General features: G+C 38.6%; 1 protein-coding gene across 4 annotated transcripts in view; it reads left to right on the plus strand.

Moving 5' to 3' along the window:
- LOC122656108 (polycomb group protein EMF2B-like) overlaps window positions 1–21,393 on the plus strand; it is a 101,114-nt gene that overhangs the window by 44,447 nt on the left and 35,274 nt on the right. For 3 of the 4 annotated variants that reach the window (XM_043850553.1, XM_043850554.1, XM_043850555.1), the window contains 7 exons: window positions 3,659–3,711; window positions 3,824–3,877; window positions 3,968–4,027; window positions 9,754–9,800; window positions 9,908–10,128; window positions 15,546–15,843; window positions 16,684–16,732. In XM_043850553.1, coding sequence (XP_043706488.1) covers window positions 3,659–3,711; window positions 3,824–3,877; window positions 3,968–4,027; window positions 9,754–9,800; window positions 9,908–10,128; window positions 15,546–15,843; window positions 16,684–16,732 — 782 coding nt within the window. Of the gene's footprint in view, window positions 1–3,658; window positions 3,712–3,823; window positions 3,878–3,967; window positions 4,028–9,753; window positions 9,801–9,907; window positions 10,129–15,545; window positions 15,844–16,683; window positions 16,740–21,393 lie in introns of all 4 variants that reach the window. The other variant, XR_006332041.1, reaches the window with a different exon arrangement.

Here is a 21,393-nt window from a genome sequence, read left to right on the forward strand (position 1 = left end):
TGTTCGCTACCATTTCGCCTAAAAGCTCGAACTGTTCGGAAGGGTAGCTACTTATACATCAACACTACCCTGCATGTGCAGGCCAAGATCCCATGGTCCTTGCATGTGGAGCTCACGCAGCATTTCTATCGCGCACCACCAAGGGAGTAGAATTGTCGGGAAAACTCTTTCGATGCACTTCCTAGGAGTCAAACACTTGACCTCCCTGTTGATGTAGAATCTGGCTAGAGAAAGAGACACAAGAAGGTCCATCGGACCAGGCCCCTTTATGGCTCCTTCCTGACCTAGAAGACCCAAGTTGAAGACTAAAACACTGTTCACGTCACTGTTCAGGTGAACAGTGTCAAAGCCAAATATGCCCTAGGATTTTGAGAAGATTCTCCTTTGACCAGTCAACTAGGATTGGTGCAATTAAGTAGTTTCTAATTTAGAAGTTTCCATAATTTTTAGTTTCTAATTTGTGGCTGAAGTATAAAGCCAAATAATTTTATTTTAGTCAACTTCTCTTTAGATAGGATTTAGTAGTTTCTATCTTATTAGTTTCTATTTTAGTTTAGTTTATTTTTGGAAACTCTTTTTGTAATTCTGCCTATTAAAAGGCATCAGTTTGTAATGAAAAGTCAGATTAGAGAAAAGAATATTGAGGGCACCTTAGCCATCGTGTATGGGAGCTCCTCCTATGCTGCAACAGCTGAGATAGCTGTGGGTTAGAGACCCAGGGTGAGAGGCCCATTCCCCCTACCTCCGTTATTCTTCTTTCTTCTTTTCCCTCTTCTTCTTACCCTGCTCGATTCCCAGACTGCTGCTGCTGTTGCTGTTGCTGGAGTTCATTGTTCGAGATTGAAGACACCCTCAATCACTGTTGTTGTTTCTGCTTGGTGTTCTATCAAGTGGACCTGCTGCTGAGTCTCTGCTGCAGATTTCAATTTCTGTTTGCTGCCTGTGTTTCCAGATTTGAAGCTGCTCTTGAGAAGGCCATAATTCTCCAACCAGCCATCAACTTAGGCTGATTTTTGGAGGACACATCCATCCCCCCCCATCACCATCACTCGATCTCCATCTTCCCCCCCATCTCATTGTCTCAACCCTTCATTCTCACACACTTTCTAATTTTCTGATTTCACTTTCTAATTTCATTCCACCCTCTATCCATCAATCTACCCTTCAGAATTGATCCAAACTTGTTGGGAACAGTCACCACACCAAATACTACCTTCCGTTGCAGCTGGGAACATCCACAACATATTTTGGAAGGTTTTTCCTTGACCTTCTAATTTGGTGTTTCACTAATATCTTCAGATCAGGCCACCAAAGTTGATTCGAATTCTGAGGGCAGCTTCCTTCTAGCATTCTCCACCTTCGATCCAAAAGAGGTGTCCATCTGTTGGCTGGTTTGACTAAACCCTAAACCTTCTAATTTCTGGCCTATTTCTATTCTGTATTTTGTGGGTTTTTTGTGACTGATTTCAGTCTTACATTACCTGCTTTGATACCGTGTTCGCTACCGTTTCACCTAAAAGCTCTAACTGTTAGGGAAGGTCCACGTCAAAGTTTACATCAACAGTTTAGTTACACTAGGTGATTCAGATAAGTCACTTAGATGGCTTATTTTAGTGGAAATAAGCCTTGGGATGGGTTATGTATGTATTGGGTCTTTGATTCTATGTGTTTATTATGTAATTAGCCAATTTAATATGCCTAAAATAGGGGTAGAAAATAGGAAATCGGGATTCACTTCATTAGTTTAGTTTTTTTTTGGGGTAAACGCTTCATTAGTTTAGTTAGAGTCCTATTTTGAATATGTTTTCTTTATTATTTCAATTTCCTGGTCAATTTAGGTTAATTTATTAGTTTATTGATTGGGTTAGGCCTTTCCTTTTTAGTGTCTAAGTCTATTTTTGTGTCTTCTATATAAGTTTGTAAGGGAGGCCAGCATTGTAAACGAATTTGAATGAATAGAAAAGTTGCGTATGCAATGTTGAGATAGGATAGGTGAGAGGCCTAGGGTGAAATGCCTATCACCTTCCATCGGTTCTTGAATCCAAACCCTAATTTTGTTCAAATCGATCTCCAGAATGCGACAAGTTGCTGGGATTTTTGTAACATCGATTCCTTGAAGATTACTACATCAAAATCATTGCTGCTTCAACAGGTTACAAATTTGTGGGTTTTATTTGTTCAACCAAGGAAGCTGTTCCCTCATTTGAGTTCCAATTGTTCTCTTGACTCCCTTATATGATTTATTGTTTGTTGTTGAGTTTTCTATTTGATCCTGCTTGGGATTAGGCGTATTCAGGTTCTAGTCCTACATTACTAGGATGGATAATGAGGTGGCAAAAATTGATGAGAGGGAGATTCTTCAAAAGTGATTATTTTTGGTATCTGGGCTCAATCACAAGTAAAGAGGATAATAAAGAGGGTGATGTTTCACAGATAATTAAAATAGGTTGGATGAGAGGTGCATCCGGAGTGTTGTTTGATCGATGTATTTCTTTAAAACTTAAAGGAAAATTTTATAGGACAGTCATACGACCGGCTATGATGTATAGTGCGGAATGTTGGGCAATTAAGGAACATCATATAGATAAACTCATTGTAGTGGAGATGAGGATGTTGAGATGGATGAGTGGCAAAACTAGGAAGGATAAAGTAAGGAATGATCATATTGGTGCTGATTTGGGAGTAGCTCGGATACATGATAAGTTACGAGAAAGTCATTTGAAGTAGCATGGCCATGTTCAACGGAGGCCTTTGGATGCCCCCAGTACAGAGGAGTTATTTGATTCAGATTGAAGGAACTAAAAGAGCCAAGGGTAAACCTAAAACGACTTTAGGAGAAGTGGTTAGGAAAGACATGCATAGCTTAGGCCTTGTATCAAGTATGACCTCAAATAGAGCTGATTGGAGGGCAAGGATCCTTGTAGGCGACCTCATTTAATTGGGATAAGGCTGAGTAGTAGTTGTTGGGTCAGAGCTGAAATACTGTAGGAGAACTAGGACACCAATGTCACAACAACAACATCAGAAGGTGATGCCTCATTACAGGTCTAAACTTTTTGCAGTTCCTTCTTTGCGGAATTATTTTCTTAATGCTGATATTGGCATTCCTAAAACCAAAAGAGGCATATTTGAAGAATTGTGGTGGTATCTGCTGTCAGTTATCTGACTGTCGGTTTTAGTGACACAGGAGTCCAAAGTTAATTTGTTAAAGCAGAATATTGAGTGTGGTTATCTGAATGTAGGCGGTTCTGGTGGGAGCCGGACTACCTTGTTATTCAGAACTTCAGTGATTGAAGTTTGAATTTCATCTACCATACCTAAGCCTATTGCTTATTTTTTCTTTGATTCTCCTTTCCATTCCTTTTCACATCTGTCAGGGGAGGAATAATTGTTAGATTGTTAACTGCTCTCAGGCAAGAGTTGTCTTTCTTTATTGGATTCGTACGATAGCAGTTACAAATGTTGGTTAATTTGCAAAAAAGAGCTTGATTACTTAAATGTGGAACCGTCTCTTATAGATTTCTAGTATGACATTATTGTACTCTCTCTCTCTTCCTGTATGCTAATAGTAGTCTACAGTTTCTGTTGTAATCTTTTCCTGATTTGTGTTTTAGAAAATTCTTTTAGCTACAACCCTCCATATTTTCGCTGCTTGCAGTTACTGAAGACTACTCATGCGCTTTTTGCTTGGTGAAGTGTGCAAACTTTAAGGTGGAACCCACATCTGACATCTTGTTACTTTTGTTGTTTCGGTTAATGATTAATGAAATCTTGTTATTCATTTCTGTTGTTTGCTGACAGTCAATAAACCTCTATTGTTTAGGGTCTTAGGTGCCACTTGTGCTCATCACATGACTTATTCAACTTTGAGTTTTGGGTTGGTAAACTTCAGGAATCTCCAGTAATAGTATCATTTGTAAACTCTTATGGGATGTACAAGTTCAGCCCTTGTATGGTTTTTTTGCAGGTGACTGAAGAGTATCAAGCAGTGAATGTCTCTGTGAAAACTGATATTTGGAGATCTGAGGTCAGAACCCACTTTCCCCTGAAAATAAGAATCTGTTTTATTGGCATATGATTACCTATTACCTTTGGTTATGCATTCTTAATGAAATGATACACTTGCAACTTGTGAAAGAATTAGGATGAAGCGACCAAAACTATCTTCTTTTTATTTCATTAGTTTTCTGTTAAAATTTGTTTTTACATGAGAATCCAGCGAAAATGTTTGTACACATAGTTGCCTGAAATTGCAATCAATCTAACGCTGATGTTTATCTAAGTATGGCTCATGTCAAGTTCTCCAGTGGTGCCTGGCATTGATAAGTTTGCCCTTGTGCTTCTATCATCTCCCATAGCTCTTGGTGTTTTCCCCCATTCCCCTCACACTCTTCTATCCCTGATTCAAACCTCTCTTTCTCCCCTTCCAGCAGGCCCTCTTCCCTTGTCTGACTCAAGGAACTAAAACTCATCTCGAGTACAGGTTTCGACCGGCTAAATTTCTGAGTTCGGGTATTCTTTTTTTCAACTCGATGGCTGGTTTCTCTGGGTTTTAGACCTATTTTGGGGCTGAAACTTGGTACTCAGCCTATTTTGCGCTATTTAAACACAATGACACTATCAAACTTTGAATAAATTGAAGTCCAAATAGGAGTTTTACTTAGTGGGAAACCAGGACAGACATTTATGCTTAATACCATTTAAGTGAATGTTTTTGTATTTGTATTTCATTTACTTAAGATATTATTCATAAATATGCAAATACCCCCATATTTGAATCCAATAAAAATAGTAAAAAAAATCACATTCCAAAAGGAAAAAAAAGCCAACCGCCCAGTTCAAGACATAGTTGTCAAGGCAGCAAAGCGACCTAAGGCGGTGGAGGGTGCCTAAGCACTTAGACGACAAGGCGCCCGCCTAGGCATTGCCTAGGCGCCCAAGTGTTATTTGTAATTCCCCTCTTTTCTAACATTATTTAGTATGCTACAATATATACCTTATTATCATAAAAAATCAACATTAAGCCACATCAAGTCATTAAAAAAAAATCAATTTAAGCAACATCAAGTCATCAAAAATCAACATTAAGTCACATTAAGTAATAAAAAATCAATATTAAGCCGCATAAACTCATAAAAAATAAACATAGAACTAGAAGACAACAGAATTGAAGATAGCAAGCTATTGGAAGTTTGAAACAATCTAAGGATAAATTTGGTTTATATTGTTCTTAGAAAATATGATCTTATCAATAAGTAATTAAACTGCTCTCGATTTAGAGAAATGTTCTTGTTCTTTAAGAAGTTTGACTGATCAAATGATTTTATTTTTACATGAGACTTTTTGTATTAGGTAGAACACACAACTAGCTTTCCAACAAATCCAAGATTGCTTAAATCTGATTTATATTGAAGAAGTTATGTTCCGGTCAAACCTTATTTGGCGTGCGTGAATGTTGCCAAAATCACTTTGAATGAAAATATTTTTTTAAATATCAAAATAAATGAATATTTTACCGCACTTTGGTTTTTTAGCAATGTTTTACCATATTAAGATTTATGGACTTTTTAGACTTGAGAAAAAAACTTGTATTAGAAAGTTGAAAATTTTACCTACGGCCAAAAATCCAGTTTTGGTCTTGAACGGGGGGGGGGGGATTGACTTTTATTCTTTTGGAATTTTTTTTTTTAACTATTTTTATTGGATTCAAATAAGGGGTATTTGCTTATTTATGAATAATATCTTAAGTAAATGAAATACAAAATCATTTACTTAAATGATATTTGGCATAAATAAGTGCCAAAACCTGGTCCGATACTAATTAAACCAGTGCAAGGCACCTTACACTATGGCGGCAGTCACCTAAGCCCCTTGAGATCCGCCTGGATGCCTAGGTGACGCCTTGACAACTATGGTTCAAGAACAAAAACTGGATCTTCAGTGGTGGATGCAATTTTCAACTTTCTAATGCTGGGGTTTTTCTCAAATCTAAAAATTCCATACATTTTAATATGGTAAAACATTGCTAAAAACCAAAAGCGCGGTAAAATATTCATTTGTTTTGATGTCCCAAAAAATATTTTCATTCAGAGCGATTTTGGCAGCATTCGCGTACACCAAATCAAGTTTGACCGGTACATAACTCCTTCAATATAAAACAGATTTAAGCAATCTTGAACTTGTTGAAAGAGTTAAATCTGATTTATATTGAAGGGAGTTATGTACCAGTCAAATATAATTTGGTGTCTGTGAATGCTGTCAAAATCGCTTTGAATGAAATTATTTTTTTGGACATAAAAAAAAATGAATATTTTACCTCGCTTTTGGTTTTTAGCAATGTTTTACCATGTTAAGATGTATGGAATTTTTAGATTTGAGAAAAACCCCAGCATTAGAAAGTTGAAAATTGCGTCTACCTCTAAAAATCCAGTTTTTGTTCTTGAACTGGGGGGTTGATTTTTTTTCCTTTTAGAATTTGATTTTTTAACTATTTTTATTGGATTCAACTAGGGGTTATTTGCTTACTTATGAATAATATCTTGAGTAAATTTACTTAAATAAAATACAAATACAAATACAAAAACATTTACTTAAATATTATTAGACTTAAATAAGTGCTTGTCCTAGTTCCTGGCATAAATAAGTGTTTGTATACCAAGGTTTGCATAGATAGTTGTTTGCATACCTAGATTTCCCACCAAGATCTGGCATTCATATAAAGGAGCTTGGGTCGACATCTCGGTCGGGTCGAGATCTCTCGAGTTCTCACTCGAGTAGAGGTAATTTTTCGTATAGCATGAGATCTCGTCTTGAGGTCTTGAAAAATCGAGAAACTGGTTGAGATCTCACGAGTTTTAGTTCTATGATCTGACTGTAGGCCTGGCTACCCTCTCCTAATGGCCTTTTCTCCTCCTCCTTAGCTTGGAATTTTGTTTGAATTTGTACCCCCCGGTCCTTGGGCATAAGATTGTTTGATTTAAGGGTCACATCCTCTGCCATAGCTTTACGGTCTGTAGATCTCTTACCCACTGCCTCCCCATCCAATCCTTCCTCATCCATAGATAGATACACGTCCCCTCTGTTGTGTCCTATGTTGGAATGGTCTGGAGGAAAATGACCATCTTTTCTCTCTTGTCCCTTCTCTACCTCCATTTGGAAATGAGCTTTAGATAGTTGCTGGCCACTTGCTAGAAGAATTCTTCCCTTCTCTAGGATAGATATGATCTTCTGTGAAAGATCTACTTGTGATATTACAGAGAAGCTTGTTTTTAGTGCTACTATCTTTCACCTTTAGATGGAGTGGAATCTTTCGGAGATGGACCTCCAATTCTCGCTCTTTTGACAGGATTTGGAAAGCCTTCTTCTTGGATGTTAGCTCTAAACTTCTCTTGTATCTCCTTGTTCAGATCTTGATACTCCAAGGAACAGGCATATTGTTGTCGCCTGGCGTTTACTTGTATCTTTGACCCACTTACTATAAATTTCATTGTTGTTGGTGTTAGAATCGCTTATCCCAAAAGCTTGAGCTGGTAAGGGCTACAACAATGTATACCAACCATGGATTAAAGTATCCGTCTGTATCGTATCGTATCGGTATCGGCCGGTATTGATACTTTATTGATCGATACCAATTTTTTTTTTTTTTTAAAAAATGTATTGTATCGAGTGTATCGATACGTATTGACCGATATGTGTCGATACAATATGATATGTATCGATACACTCGATATGTACTAATATTACCGTTTATTTGGGTTTTTAAATGTATTGATACTTATCGATACACATGCCTTTTTTTCACATTTTACACTAAACACGAACCAGAACCCCCAAAATTTTTATCAGGGAACGCCCAAAGAGATTTGTTTGCTTGCTGCGGGTTGGGCCAGTCGTGCCACGAATTAAATCTCAACTTTTTCTCCCTTCGGGTTGTGTCAACAACTATGTTTGGTTGGGTTGGTTCGGATCCACATTGCACTCGAATCTTTGGAATACAAGACATACTCACACACTTGAAGGGAAAAAGGTAGTTTTTTATCAAAAAACTTGGTCTTGTGCTTCAAACCATGCATTTTGGTTCTCTTTTTTTTTTTTGCTATCATTCAAGGAGAATATGTTCAACTAACTAGTAGATGCATGCTTTGTATACATTTGCAAAGCTTTGAACTCAAACCCAACATTTTTCACCCAAAACCGAAAATGGCTTCCTTAAGGGTCGGTACACAGCATCATACTAGTTGCTCTTATTCTTGAAGACCCTTACAGATATGAGTTTGATCCACCCCGACATTCTTCATGGCAATAGCGTGACTTTGTATGTAAGAAATCTCATCTTTTATAACAATTTCAAAGTGCTGCACTTGTCTGGTTATACATTATTTACAATTCTTAGTGTATATGCATGATATATGACATATATTGTTTGTTTATGTTGTTTTTTGTGTCGAAAAGTGTATCTCCATGTATATTTTGATCATTTTCGTGCGTTTCTGCACCGATCATTACGTATCTCAGATACGATACGTCTCTTAAAATCTCCCAACCTATACGATACCCGATACCGATACTTCAAACCTTGATACCAATACACAACACCCACCCCTCGCATGTGCTGGCCCACACACACACACCTCTCTATACATGACACCATTAAGTGGCATCAAGGGGCACAGAGTGTAGGAGCACAATACCACATAACACAAACCCCTCGCACTTTGAATAAGCAGCATTCGAGCCAGCATTTCGCTGCCTGATCCCTTCCCTTTCAGGATCTATATACCTAGCCAGTTTAGTCGATTGCTGCAGTCCGAAGCAGAACAATATAGGAAGCTAGTTTGAGTTCTCACATGTTGATCAGAGCATGTGAGTGTTTCGACTTAAGGCTCTTTATTAGAAGTTGCCGCCATTTTGGGAGGAGTGGTTGCAATAGGATTTCTCATCTATCCTTTATTCCTGATACCTAATTTTTGCAGACATTCTGAATTTGTAGTCATTTTATTATATTTTCTTAAACCATAATCAATCCTTTTTAGTATTGATACTTACAATTCAAATCTCTCCTACTTCATGAGAGGGCCTTCTCACTACCTCTTCCTGTAGCTGTGCTATAAACATTCAAAACCCTAGGCTGTGTGCATGACAATTGGTTCTTACAGTTATGAGTCCATCCTTTGAAGTGTTGTTCATGAGAACCTCTTGACACAGGTCAAATCAAACTGCAATTGTTTTCAATAGAAAGTACTCAAGTAGAATGCCAAAAGTGCCTGAGGAAGGGAGCAAGATTTAAATGCTATCCTTCAGTTGTATATCTGGAAGCTGGGGACATTTTTTTCTTCCTTGTTAAGCCAACTTTTGGGTGGTTTTGTGCCATGAGAACTTTCAGGCATGTTGATACTCCAGAAACTCTGGACACATTTTACCGTAGGGGCAGTTTTTTTTTTTTGGAGGGAGGGGGGGTGGGCGCGGTTGGTCCTATTGTCCCAGATTTTGGAATGATAATTAGTCTGCCCATCCTTTTCTATAAGATGAGAGGTTGAAAATTCTCAACCCATCTAGAATACATGTATTACTATCTGTTACTGAACAAAGGATGCCACTTATTCATCCTAATGTATAAATTATTTATGCAACTGAACAAGTTATGCTACATAATCAAACTTGTTTTCCCCCACCCCAACGTAATGGTTGAAATACCATTGTAGATTTTGCCTGTAGCCTTTTAAAAAATATTCCACTAATATAATTCTTATTCAGATTGTTGCGGATGGAGTTGACCCAAGGTTGCAAACATTCTTCTTTTGGTATTCTCTTATTTCCTGGATAAATTACAATCTTATAACTCTCTTGTTATTTAGTTAGATTTCCGTCTCCAAGAACTGAAAGAGGATCATCTCAATTGTATGGACAGCTCAAGGCCACGGAAGCGTAGAAGATTAACAAACGTAGTTCAAAATGCAAAGCATGTACACCCGCAAGTCTTGAAGTCGGACTCACCTGAAGTAACTAGGGATGGTCTTTGTGAGCGAGTTACTGAAAAGGATGGTTGTACAAGCCCTTATCCCATGCCTACTGTGACATCAAGAGTTGCCGAGCCTTCCAATCAAAAAATTCTTAAAAGATATGAGAAAGGTGAGTAAGCTGCCGTGTGCAGGAAGGCTGTAGTAAGCATTTAATTATTTCTCACATATACTCATGGAATGAGGAACGGTGGTAATATATTATCTACCTTCCCATGCCATTGACATGGCACAACAGGTGGGAACATGGGTTAACTTGTCCTATGACCTTTGAAAATGTTCACGTTATTGATCCTTTGTAACTCTTGGAAAATTAAATTAAAAAAAAAGAAGTGAATTTTGGTAAAGATCTGATGGTCAATGTCTAGTCTATCTCTTGAACAATCAAGGGGGGGAAAAGAAAAAAGAAAGGCGGAATTCTACTGCAGATCTGATGTTGAAAAATTTCCTTGATAAGTGGTTGATGGAACTTTGACGCAGGGAGATTAAACTGTGGCCTACGAATTTTTCATACCTTTTGTGTAGGAACCATGCAATTATGGTATCTAACCAAAGATTAAAGTTTAGATATTGAGTCCCGTAAGCCAATTTTAAGGGGTATATCATGAATACACATGGATACAATAGAATATATAGGATATGAATGGAAATGCATAGGAATGATTAGGATACATGCAAAATTAGTCCTTTTGCATAATAGACTATGAATAAAGAACCTATATGATAACAAATACATCATAGATGTCCATGGTAATATTGCACTGTCTAGATGTTTTCTAGTACAACCATACACAACAAATGAGGTCCAATAGTTCCACTATTTTTTCCTATTCCCCTGAAATGAAAAAAATATAAAAAAGGGCCTACCCAGTGCATGAGGCTCCTGCCATTGCGGGTTCTGGGGAGGGTCATAATGTACGCAGCCTTACCCTGCTTCCGCAGAGAGGCTGTTTCCAGATTCGAACCCGTGATGGTCACAATGGAGTAACCTTACCCTTGAAATGAAAAAAATATATAGAATTTAAAAAACACTGCTAGAGTTCAATTGCAAAAACACATGCATATCGCCCAGTCATTTTTAATCCACTAAAACCTTTTTTCCTTTTATTTTGTGCTGAATGTGGTCTAATCTTCAACTTGAATATTTCTAGTAAGGACTACATCAGCAGGATCACTGACACAATAACAGAACCAGAACAGGGAGGAACTTTGTATATTCAGTCAGATCATAGTTGTCAAGGCGACCCAAGGCGTTGGAGAGGCGCCTAGGCGTGCAGTATATGACTATGTGTAATATAACAGTGATAAATTTATATAATTATGCCTATATGCAACATAGAAGCCATATCAATGCAATATGATATAACTATGCTAGTGATGACCTAATATGAGAAAATCAGCGTATAATAAACTAAGTATTTGATATAATATAAGAAAATTCATCGAAAAACAAAGCAATGAACATGAAGCAACGTAAACTCGTGAAGTGTCAACAAGGCGTGCTGTCGCCTTGGACCCAAGAAAGAGCCTGGAAGCTTGGGCGGTGCCTAGACGACAGGTTGACAACTATGAGTCAGATAAATCAGAATAGTTTGAAATACAAATGAAGGGTCTGTTCCATTGGTAGAAATGACCTGCAGAATATGAACTGATTCTAACTAGAGAATAGGGACTTTTGAAGAGTCTTACCACAAGGACCATTAATGGTATGTTCAGAATTGCAGTAATCAATCAGGAAATTTAGAAGGCAAAAAAGAATATTGAAGGACTTGTAACCAGTAGCTGATAAGAAAATTGACAGAAGTCAGAGTAGTCACAGGGTTTAGAAATTGTGTAAATCTTACCTGTAGTTCTGGCACAGAGAGATAGAAAGATAGATGGGTTACAAGGCTAGGAATCCACCTAAGCCACTTGGAATCCACCAAATACACCACTGAATCTACAACAGCGTAGTTTTCAGAAACTGAACTGTTATTACCTTCAAATCATGGGGAGGCCTGAAACCCAAAACAGGACTGCAATTTATAAATCCTAATCCAGCCTGACTAATAGCTACCAACAAAATCAGAAAAGGAAAAGAAAAATAATAACAGAACCGCATGATATACTAGGCATAAGATTCATAGAGACCAGGAATCTGGAACTGCAGGCTTGGTTTGGACTTTTCTTTCTTTGGTACTGCTGCTGGTATCCTAGCTTCTGCATCAATTCTCTCCGGCTTAAATCCCCGACGAATGTGTGGAGGACGTTGTACTGTTAATATAAGTCAGGGTTGTTGCACTTGAAAATTGAAATCATCGACATGGATTAATGTACACTCGGAACTCGGATGTTTCTTCCGTTTGACAAGGAATGGAATCCCATGGAAGCTTTTGACTTCGATGTGCGTCTTAGGTGTAGGATAGTCTAAGATACTCTTTACCTTTTCATGATCAGCCTTGACTCCTTTTGAAAATGAAGATGAACCCAAAGATCAACCGTTGGTAGCATATAAGAGCATTTCTTCATGTTGATATAGAGCTTTTCAGCCCTTACTACTCTCATTACTTGCCTCAGATGGTCAATATGATCTTCCTCTTGATTACTATAAATCAAAATATCATCAATGTATGCAAGGAATTTGCCAATGAGAGGACATTGTACCTGCATAACTCGTATGAAGGTGCTAGGTGCATTGGGGAGACCGAATGACATAAGTTTCCACTTGTACCATCCATCCTTTGTCTTAAAGGTGGCTTTCCACTCATCACTCGTTATGATGTGACTCTGATGATATCCACTACAAAGCTCTATTCAGAGAAGACCTTTGCTCTGGTTAACGTGTCCAGTATATCATCTAGTTGAGGAATTGGAAATCTGAACTTGATGGTAATCTTGTTGATGGTTCTACTGTCAACACACATGCGCCAAGAGCCATCCTTCTTTCGTGTAAGGAGTGCTGAACCAGCTCATGGACTTAAAGCTTTCCTGTATAAGCCCCTTCTTCAACAAGTCATCCACTTGTGTCTTCAGTTCGGCATGCTTTGTAGGACTTAGTCAATAGGTAGGCAGATTTGGTAGTACTGATCCTGGAACTAGATCAATGCATGCTGATTATCTCCTAAGAGGCAGCTTGTTTGGTAGGTACAAGAAAGATAGATGGATAAACAAGTTTGGAATCCACCTAATTTCCACTTGGAATCCACCAAGGACACCACCGAATCCACAGTAGCATCTATATAATCCACAAAACTGAAATATTATTATCTTCAAATTGTTGCGAGGCCTGAAAGCCACTAGATCTATTTTATAATGCTTGATAACGCTCAATCAGGATTGATTAAGGACTGCAGACATCTAACCTGATTAGAGAAGGAAAAGAAAAACAAAATACAATAGACTTGAAACTCCTCCAATTGACTGGGACTCTGAAATAACAATGAAAACAGAACCAAAATGGGGACTGGAATTAATAAATCTTATTCCAGCCTCTAAGCAACAAAGAATAATCATAAAAAGTTAAAGAGAAGTAGAGAACTAATAACAGAACCCCATGATAGACTAGGCATAAGATTTCAAAGAGATACCTGGAGTCTGGAATCTGGGATTGCAGGCTTAGGAAGGGCCGGAAGGAAGAAGAGAAACAGGTAATCCCCAGGTAACAACAATATGTCTCTTCCTTGGGGAGTTTACAATAGATCTATGAGGTAACAAGTGAATCTTAGAACTAACATAAAAAAAGATGGCCTTCCAAATCATGTCAAGAGAACCGGAGTTGGAAAGAAGATGGACCACTCCATCCAAATATGCGATAGAACAGCACCGAATACAAACTTGCCAACCATATCACAGATAGAACTACCAGAGAACGTCATATCCATCCAAAGCCACTCCCTAGAAAAGGGTAGAGGTCTCCTACTGCGGGGGCAAAAGGCGTCTAAGTATTTTTTCCAAACTAAGCAGGCAAAAGGGAAAGAGAAGAAAAGGTGGTCGATGTCCTGAATACCATTCCAACAAAGGAAACTGGAAGGGGGGGGGGGGGCAGAAAGGTGGTGGTGAAGGAGGAAAACTTGGGTGGGAAGGCATTGATTAAAGACTATCCATACAGTTAAACTGTGGTGGGGGATATGGCCTTTGAACCACACCAGTTTGTGCCAAGGGACAAGGGGACCACTATGTCTAACAAAATTCCAAGTGGATCTTGAACTGAACAAGCCGTTAAGGGAGGGGAGCCAAAGGGTCGTATCATTGAGGGGGGGTGGGGGAGGGGGAGGCACAGACTGGGGAAAGACTTGGGGAGAGGGGGGAGCAGAGGACCAAGAACCTGGGAAATAATGGAGGAAACCCTGACATATTTTGGAATACCTGAGGAGTAGACCGAGCGGGCTCCAACAACAGAAAGGAGAACTCCTAAGGGATGCCAGTGATCAAGCCAGAGGGAGGTTTAATTCTTTCTCTGGTTTGGCCTTTTGTTCTTCTTTCTCTGGTACTGCTGCTGGTACCTAGCTTCTGCATTAGTGCTGAAAGCCTAGAGAATGAAAAATTAGTCCATTATTCCGTCAAAGGAATTCACAATCCTTGAGTTTAAGTGCATATGAAAGATCCCAAAAAAAACCATAATTGTCCATGTTTTGAATTCTTGGTACTAAAAATGATTATATGCCAAGAAGAATGCAAGAAATTAAAGACTCCAGAGCTTTACCCATCATACACCATATAGTTATTATTTGGCCAAGTTAGTTGCTTTTATATAAACATAAATCGAAATTTACCACAATTATTCATACTTTCGGATACTTATAAAAAACTTATGATAGATCCAGAATAGTGGCAATCCTAGATTTTGAATTCTTGGATCACTGATCCAAAGCAATGGAATCCTTTTGGCAGGGGGAGGGGTAAGAAAATCTAGTGGGGAACTTTGTTTTTTTTGGCAGGGGGTGTTGTCTTGAACCAGGTAGAATAGGATTAGATCCGCTTTTAATCTCTAGATGATTGAATTTTTATTTTTGGACGCTGGATCCACACTAGGCAGATTCTGGATAGAAGATCAGTTTACCCAATATGTATCAGTGAAAAAATGGGGTGAGTTGACAAAATGAGGGCTCCTCTTGGTTTATTGTTTTCTAGAAAAGAAAGAAGAGTATTGGAGAGTATCTTGGGTATCAAAGAGTAACAGGACTGATATGGTTGTACGACCAATACTGTACTGTCTGTGAATAATTTATATCGTCATGAGTATTGCGTATGCATAAATGCTAGATATGTATCCATACTTTATAATTATATATTATTATGTGTCTTAAGGTTCTATCCAAGATGTGCTGCATATGCTGGGGGAAAGGCTTTGTGTCTTCCCATTTCTTGAAAATATTACTTTTTATTTTGTTATTTATTTTGGTTGGTTATATTTCTTTTTTTTGGAGGGCAAGGATCCATGTAGCCGACCCCATTTTAGTTGGGATAAGGCCGAGTTGTTGTTGTTATTGTATTTTTTTTGGGTTGGTTATAGTCTATTTAAAGAATACTGATATTCTAGTGATTGTTCAGATGCTCATTCCAATAAAGAAGAAAAGGAGATGGCTCATAGAGCAGTTCTCATTGAGAATACTTTGCAGAATGAAAACCATAAGGCAGAAAGCAATGGTCCTGAGAGTCTTTGTGCTGCAGATAGCATAGAACGTGTTGCATCTAGCCCTAATATTACAGGTGTTTCAATTGCTACAGCTCAGTCTTCTGTGGGTCCTGAATGTGTTCAAACAGTGTCTGGAAGCAGCCATGCACCATCTGCCTGTTTGCAATTTGCAAAGACTAGAAAGTTGTCTGTTGAACGGGCTGATCCTAAAAAGTAAGCATATAAACCTAAACTTTATTTGGCATATTTTATGTCAGTGAATACACTATTGTACATCCGATTCTATGAAGAAATTCTTTCTTCTATGCTTTCTACCAATGCAACTTAATTTTATGGTCCCAAGTACTCTTTCAGCAAGAAGCAGAGTTGTGTTCTGGTTGTTAAAGAATATATCTACCTTTTCTGTAACCCAAAAAGTTTAACCCAGGCTTTGTCTTCGGATATCTGAAGTTTCCAGTACAGATTTTCTGTAATCATGGCACATGTTACCAGCAATCTAGTATCCTTTTGATACTTTCAAAAAAGTAACCTTTTGTTGGTACTAGGTGCAGTACAAGAATTACTGAAAAAATGAGGGGAAAGCCCTACTAGCTGGGCCATATGGTTGAGATTGTCTTCCAAATTTCATGTGGGCCCTGTCTAGTTTATTCCTCACCCATCCAACGGTTAGAATGACCGAGAAGTCCACATAGCAAGTAAATTGGAATATGAAGCTAAGTCATAATATTGGAAGGCCACCCCACTTGGATTGGTGATTACTAAATACCCAAGATACCTGATGATTGTGTTTTGATTGACCAATCGAAATTTCAAAGTGTCCAAAAGGTTTTGATCTGTCAAATAACTTTATGGTCTAAATCTTGGCTGGTATAACAACTGTGGAGTTCTTGCCTGTCCATTTTGTATGGGTCCGAATATTTCTTTTCTTTATTGGAGCATGGAATATTGATTGTCTAGTGAGTACAAATAGGTGACGGTTTAAATGGTTTGGGTTGAAGTTTGTGTATTTTGTCACTCAATTTTCTGGTTAACTCATCCAGTTTTATTTTGCAGTCGGACACTCTTGCAAAAGCGGCCATTCTTCCACTCCCACAGAGCTCAGGTGATAGGTGACCCTATTTTTTTTACCTCTCTGATTTTAAGGTATATGTTATAATATATAACAACTTTATTGATAGAATTGGATTTTGTACTGAGTAGCAATGCAACAACAACAACAATGATATAAACCTTATTGATATTTCTATTGCATACTTTTTGATTTTGATGACCCCTCTCCAAACTTGGTACCTTTCTTTCTCATGTGTTATATGCTTTATCTTCTTGTTATATTTTAGCGTCCATGTACTTGATCCCATCAGTTTTAATGAACAACCCAGCATTGTAAAAATGACTATGATTTCTGTGAAGCATATTTTAGACTTTCTGAATGGTAAATGTTCTTAATTGAAAATGGTAAGCTTCAAATGTTCCCTTCTCTGTTATTATCAGACTCACATACTGGGACTCCAAATTGGATTCATTGCTTGGGAGAATTTCCAGGCTCTGAGAGAATGACTGACTGCCAATCATATGCCTGTTCTGAATTACCAAGTGGAATATTTATTGGAATTTGGCTCCAATAGCGGTGAGCTCATGAATCTCCTCAAGGTTTCACTTGTTATAGGTAACCCCTACTGCTTTCAAAAGTTGTCCATCATCGCTAGGTATGCTCCAATAGTTAAGTGGTGTATTATGATGTATGGTGGATGGGGTGTTATGGCTGAGGAATAACACAAAGCTTCTGCTGGACAGAATTAAGGGATCCTAGAATGCATGGCAAATTTGGGATAGATGTTTTTAATTTACTGAAGGAATTAAAAGAATCTGAAAGTTAGGTATTAGGAACTAGGTTGAAGAGAATCCAGGGTCAAGTTGGCAAAAATGACCAGTCGTTTTGGATTTAGGCCGGTGCACTAACCTGAAGTGGATTTCTCCAGTTTTTGGAGTGGTGGGGGATTTCCAGAGATGTCCGACTTGGTTGGCTTACTGAATCTACTGGAAGTGAGTTATGTTTAATGGGTTAGAGTGAAAGTAGGACTTGGGGATTATTGAGTTTGTTGACATTGAAATTAAGAGCTTAGAAGAGGGCAATGAAATCAGATTATAATTTTTTATAATATGACACAGAGTACAAGTTGAGAATAAAAAAATAATTACAAAAAAAGCTAACAAAATTTAAGATGAAGGAGAAACCGAAAAACAGAATAATTAAGAAAGAATACCTTGGTGACAGGTATGAAACATGGGATGCTGCTTACAATTCAAACCAAACTATCATTTCTAACAAGACACATTTGGGAGCATTACATATATATCTGCTTTTAAATCAAAACCATGATGATACTACCTTTATAAACTCTTGAACAACTAGGATGTCATCTCACTTGACCAGCGCATGACCTATAAGCGAACATGTGCCCACATGGATAACAGATTCAGAATCAAGGAACTAAAACTCGGAACTCTACCAGGTTTCAACCTTGGGAAAAACTGAGTTGTCTCGAGATATCTCGAGATCTCGGTCGAGTTGGTGCATTTTTTTTTCAACTTGAAACCTGGTTTCGGTGGATTTTAGACCTAGTTTGGGTCTGAAACTTGGTACTCAGCCTATTTTAGGCCATTTAAACACTGTGGCACTATCAGATTTTGCAAAAACAAAGTCCAATAGGTTGTAGGCGACGACGTACTAAAATACCCTACTCTACACAAAAATTTAGTAATAGAAAGCAATCAAAACATTCAATTTATGCAAAACAACTTAAATAAGCATTAGATATGTTAAAGTGTACAATACGTCAATCTGTTTAACATTGTTACAACCATAGTTCGAAATTTTGTCTCGTCTCGCCATTTCGGGCTAGTCGAAATATTCCGAAATATTCTGAAATTTCAGCGAAATATGATATTTTTTCTGCCATATTTCGGCACTCTATCTCGGTGGGTTTTTGGCCATATTAAGGCCTGATACTTCATGTACACCCTTATTTAAGCTAAATAAACACATTTAAACCTTCATATTGCAAAAAAAATGAACTCAAAGTGGTGTTTTGGGTTTGCACCCTTGATTGACAGTATACGGTCGGACCCTGATGTATACCAAAATATACCGAAATTTCACGAAATTTGAAAAATTTTCATTTCGGAAGCCCATCTCGTCTCGGTAGTGTCGAGATTTCCGAAATATACCGATATATCGACGATATATCGCGAAATTTTGAACCATGGTTACAACTGTCATCCTATAAAATATGATTGAATCACGCATTCAGTCCCTACTAGTGCCACATAGTCTTCCCATGTCACAGTGTTGTTGTACTATTGCACATAGTTTGCAACATCATTCATATAAGAGTTGTCATTAGCATATGCCAAGTCCCCTATCCTAGGGTATAGAAGAGGCGGTTGCCATGAAGCATGAGATCCACTGCTACTGTCATATTGAGGCATGTATGGGTGTGGCTGGTTTGGGACTGAGAATATGGGCCCAAAACCTGACCCAGTGCTTTGATTGTCGAACTCAAGTGCTGACTGCCCAAACTAATCATAGCCACTATATTCGAAACTGGTGCTCTCCTGCCCATAATCATAGCATGATGAGGCTGAGATGAATGCCACGACTAACGCTCACTAGTAGTATCTATACTCATGCTTCCCAAACTTGCTTTGGTGTAGCTGAATGATGCCGGCAGCAACTTCTCTGACGAAATCCAGCCCAAAAATGGTGAAAACCAGTGGCAGCAGCAGTGGAGCAGCCTCTCGGTTGAGATAGCTCAAGTTATCTCGAGATTTGGCACTTTTCAAACGTAAGTTGGGAAAATAAATACAATTGGTTGGTTATCGTCCTGTCGTTCTCGGTCATTGTCGGGCTTAAGGGGTCCATATATGGTCTCATAACTAATCAGTCTTAACCGGTCGTTTCTAAACCGATAAAACCAATATTAACTTCCACCAAATAAACACCTTGATCCTGCTCTCCCTTTTATAGGCAGCCTCGGGTCAGCTCTCTCTCCTCTTTGAGTGATGTGGGACCCTCTCATCTCAAACTCCAACTGCCCTAGACAGGATTCAGTCGATATCCACCCTCTCCAATCTATCCAAACCTGCTCGTTATATCCCCATTGTGGTTACTGCAATTGATCAGCCAATCCCAGCAAATAATCCACTCTACCCTGGCACCAGCATAGGAAAGTCATCTTTTTGATGAAGTGTGTCTATCCAATCCATAAACTCTGGCAGGACCTCTGTTGGTGAGGGGAATTATTCCTCTATGGACGGCTATGGCTCTTGGGATCCAAGCCTATGCGGCATTTACAGAATGAAGAAAGAAAGCAAAAGAATTAGAACCTCACTTTGTAGAGAGGAAGATGAGGTCACCGATGTTAGCTCTGCTCTGACTAGTAAGGGAATGCCTCTTCTGCAGAAAGGGAAGAAGGCAGATAGAATTCTGCAGCCCTAACTGAGACAGGAAATATGTAGCAGAACTAATGAGCAACCATTTTGATTCGATGTAGAGGCAAAAACACAAAAGTTGTTCTAGAGGGAACCTGAGAAGAAGCTTTAGAAAACAATGTCCATTGGATTGCAGGTGAATTTTGCAGTGACACCATCTTGTCCGGACGTGGATTATATATGTAGAAATTAGAAGCAACTAGGGAAAGTGTAAGAGAAGGGAAGAAGCAGGATGAAGCAGAGCTTTCTTTCTTTTTTTAGTTTTTGGAAGAAACTGTAAAACATGCAGTAGTGACAGATCTGCGCTTTCTCAGGTTCCCACTCACTCCCTTCCCCGCCATGATCCCCTCTTATTAATGTAGCTCTTGATTATCAACCATCATGATGACATACTAATTTATAAAATAAAGATGTTTTAAGTGTGGGGTGAGAGAACCCATCTGTGGCCCAACCATACTTTTCAACTATTTTTATAAGCCATGTATACATTTTTTGAAAGACAAGTTTTAAAGATGATCTTCTGTCGAATTTCTCTAGAACCCATCTTTTCCTAGCTACTATTCATTAATCCACTTGTGCATCCACACTGAGCTTGAGGAAACAAAAGAAATCAATTATTGGAACATTATCAAATTCTCTAGAAGCTCATAAAGTGCTCGTTTATCTCACAGAAAGTCAAAAAAGCTGCTGCCGATGCTCACTTTCTGCCTCTTTTGTTTATGCTATTACGGTTTCTAAAAACTTTGTTAAATGAAAACAAGTATTTGCAGTGTTATTAAGGTGAGATAGGCACAGAAGGCTTTGAGGTCTCCGAGCACCTTAGGCACAAGGTGCAAGACAAGTAGGTGTGCAACTTGGGTCCAAAAAAGCCCGAGCTTGCAATTTCCAGCCTTGAGCTGGGTTTCTCGACCCATGGGTTGTGCTTGGATGCAGAACTACGAGCCTAAGGTTGGACTGGATCTGGTTTGAGGTTGAGGCCTTGTTTAAGCCCGGTGCAGTTCAGCCCGAAACTGCATGTATGGTTCTTCGAGGCCTCCTAGCACCTTAGGCACAAGGAGCAAGACTAGTAGGGGTGCAATTTTGACCCAAAAAACCCTATCCCGGTTGAAAATTTCCAGCATTGGGTTGGGTTTTTCTGCTCATGGGCTGGACTTGGACCCAGAAATACCAGCCCAAGGTTGGAATTGATCTGGCTTCAGGTTGAGGCCTTGTTTTGGCCCTGCCCAACTCAGCCCAAAACTACATGATTTATATAGGGCAAGGTTCAAGAAC

This window comes from Telopea speciosissima, chromosome 3, assembly GCF_018873765.1.
Source record: "Telopea speciosissima isolate NSW1024214 ecotype Mountain lineage chromosome 3, Tspe_v1, whole genome shotgun sequence".
Taxonomy (NCBI): domain Eukaryota; kingdom Viridiplantae; phylum Streptophyta; class Magnoliopsida; order Proteales; family Proteaceae; genus Telopea; species Telopea speciosissima.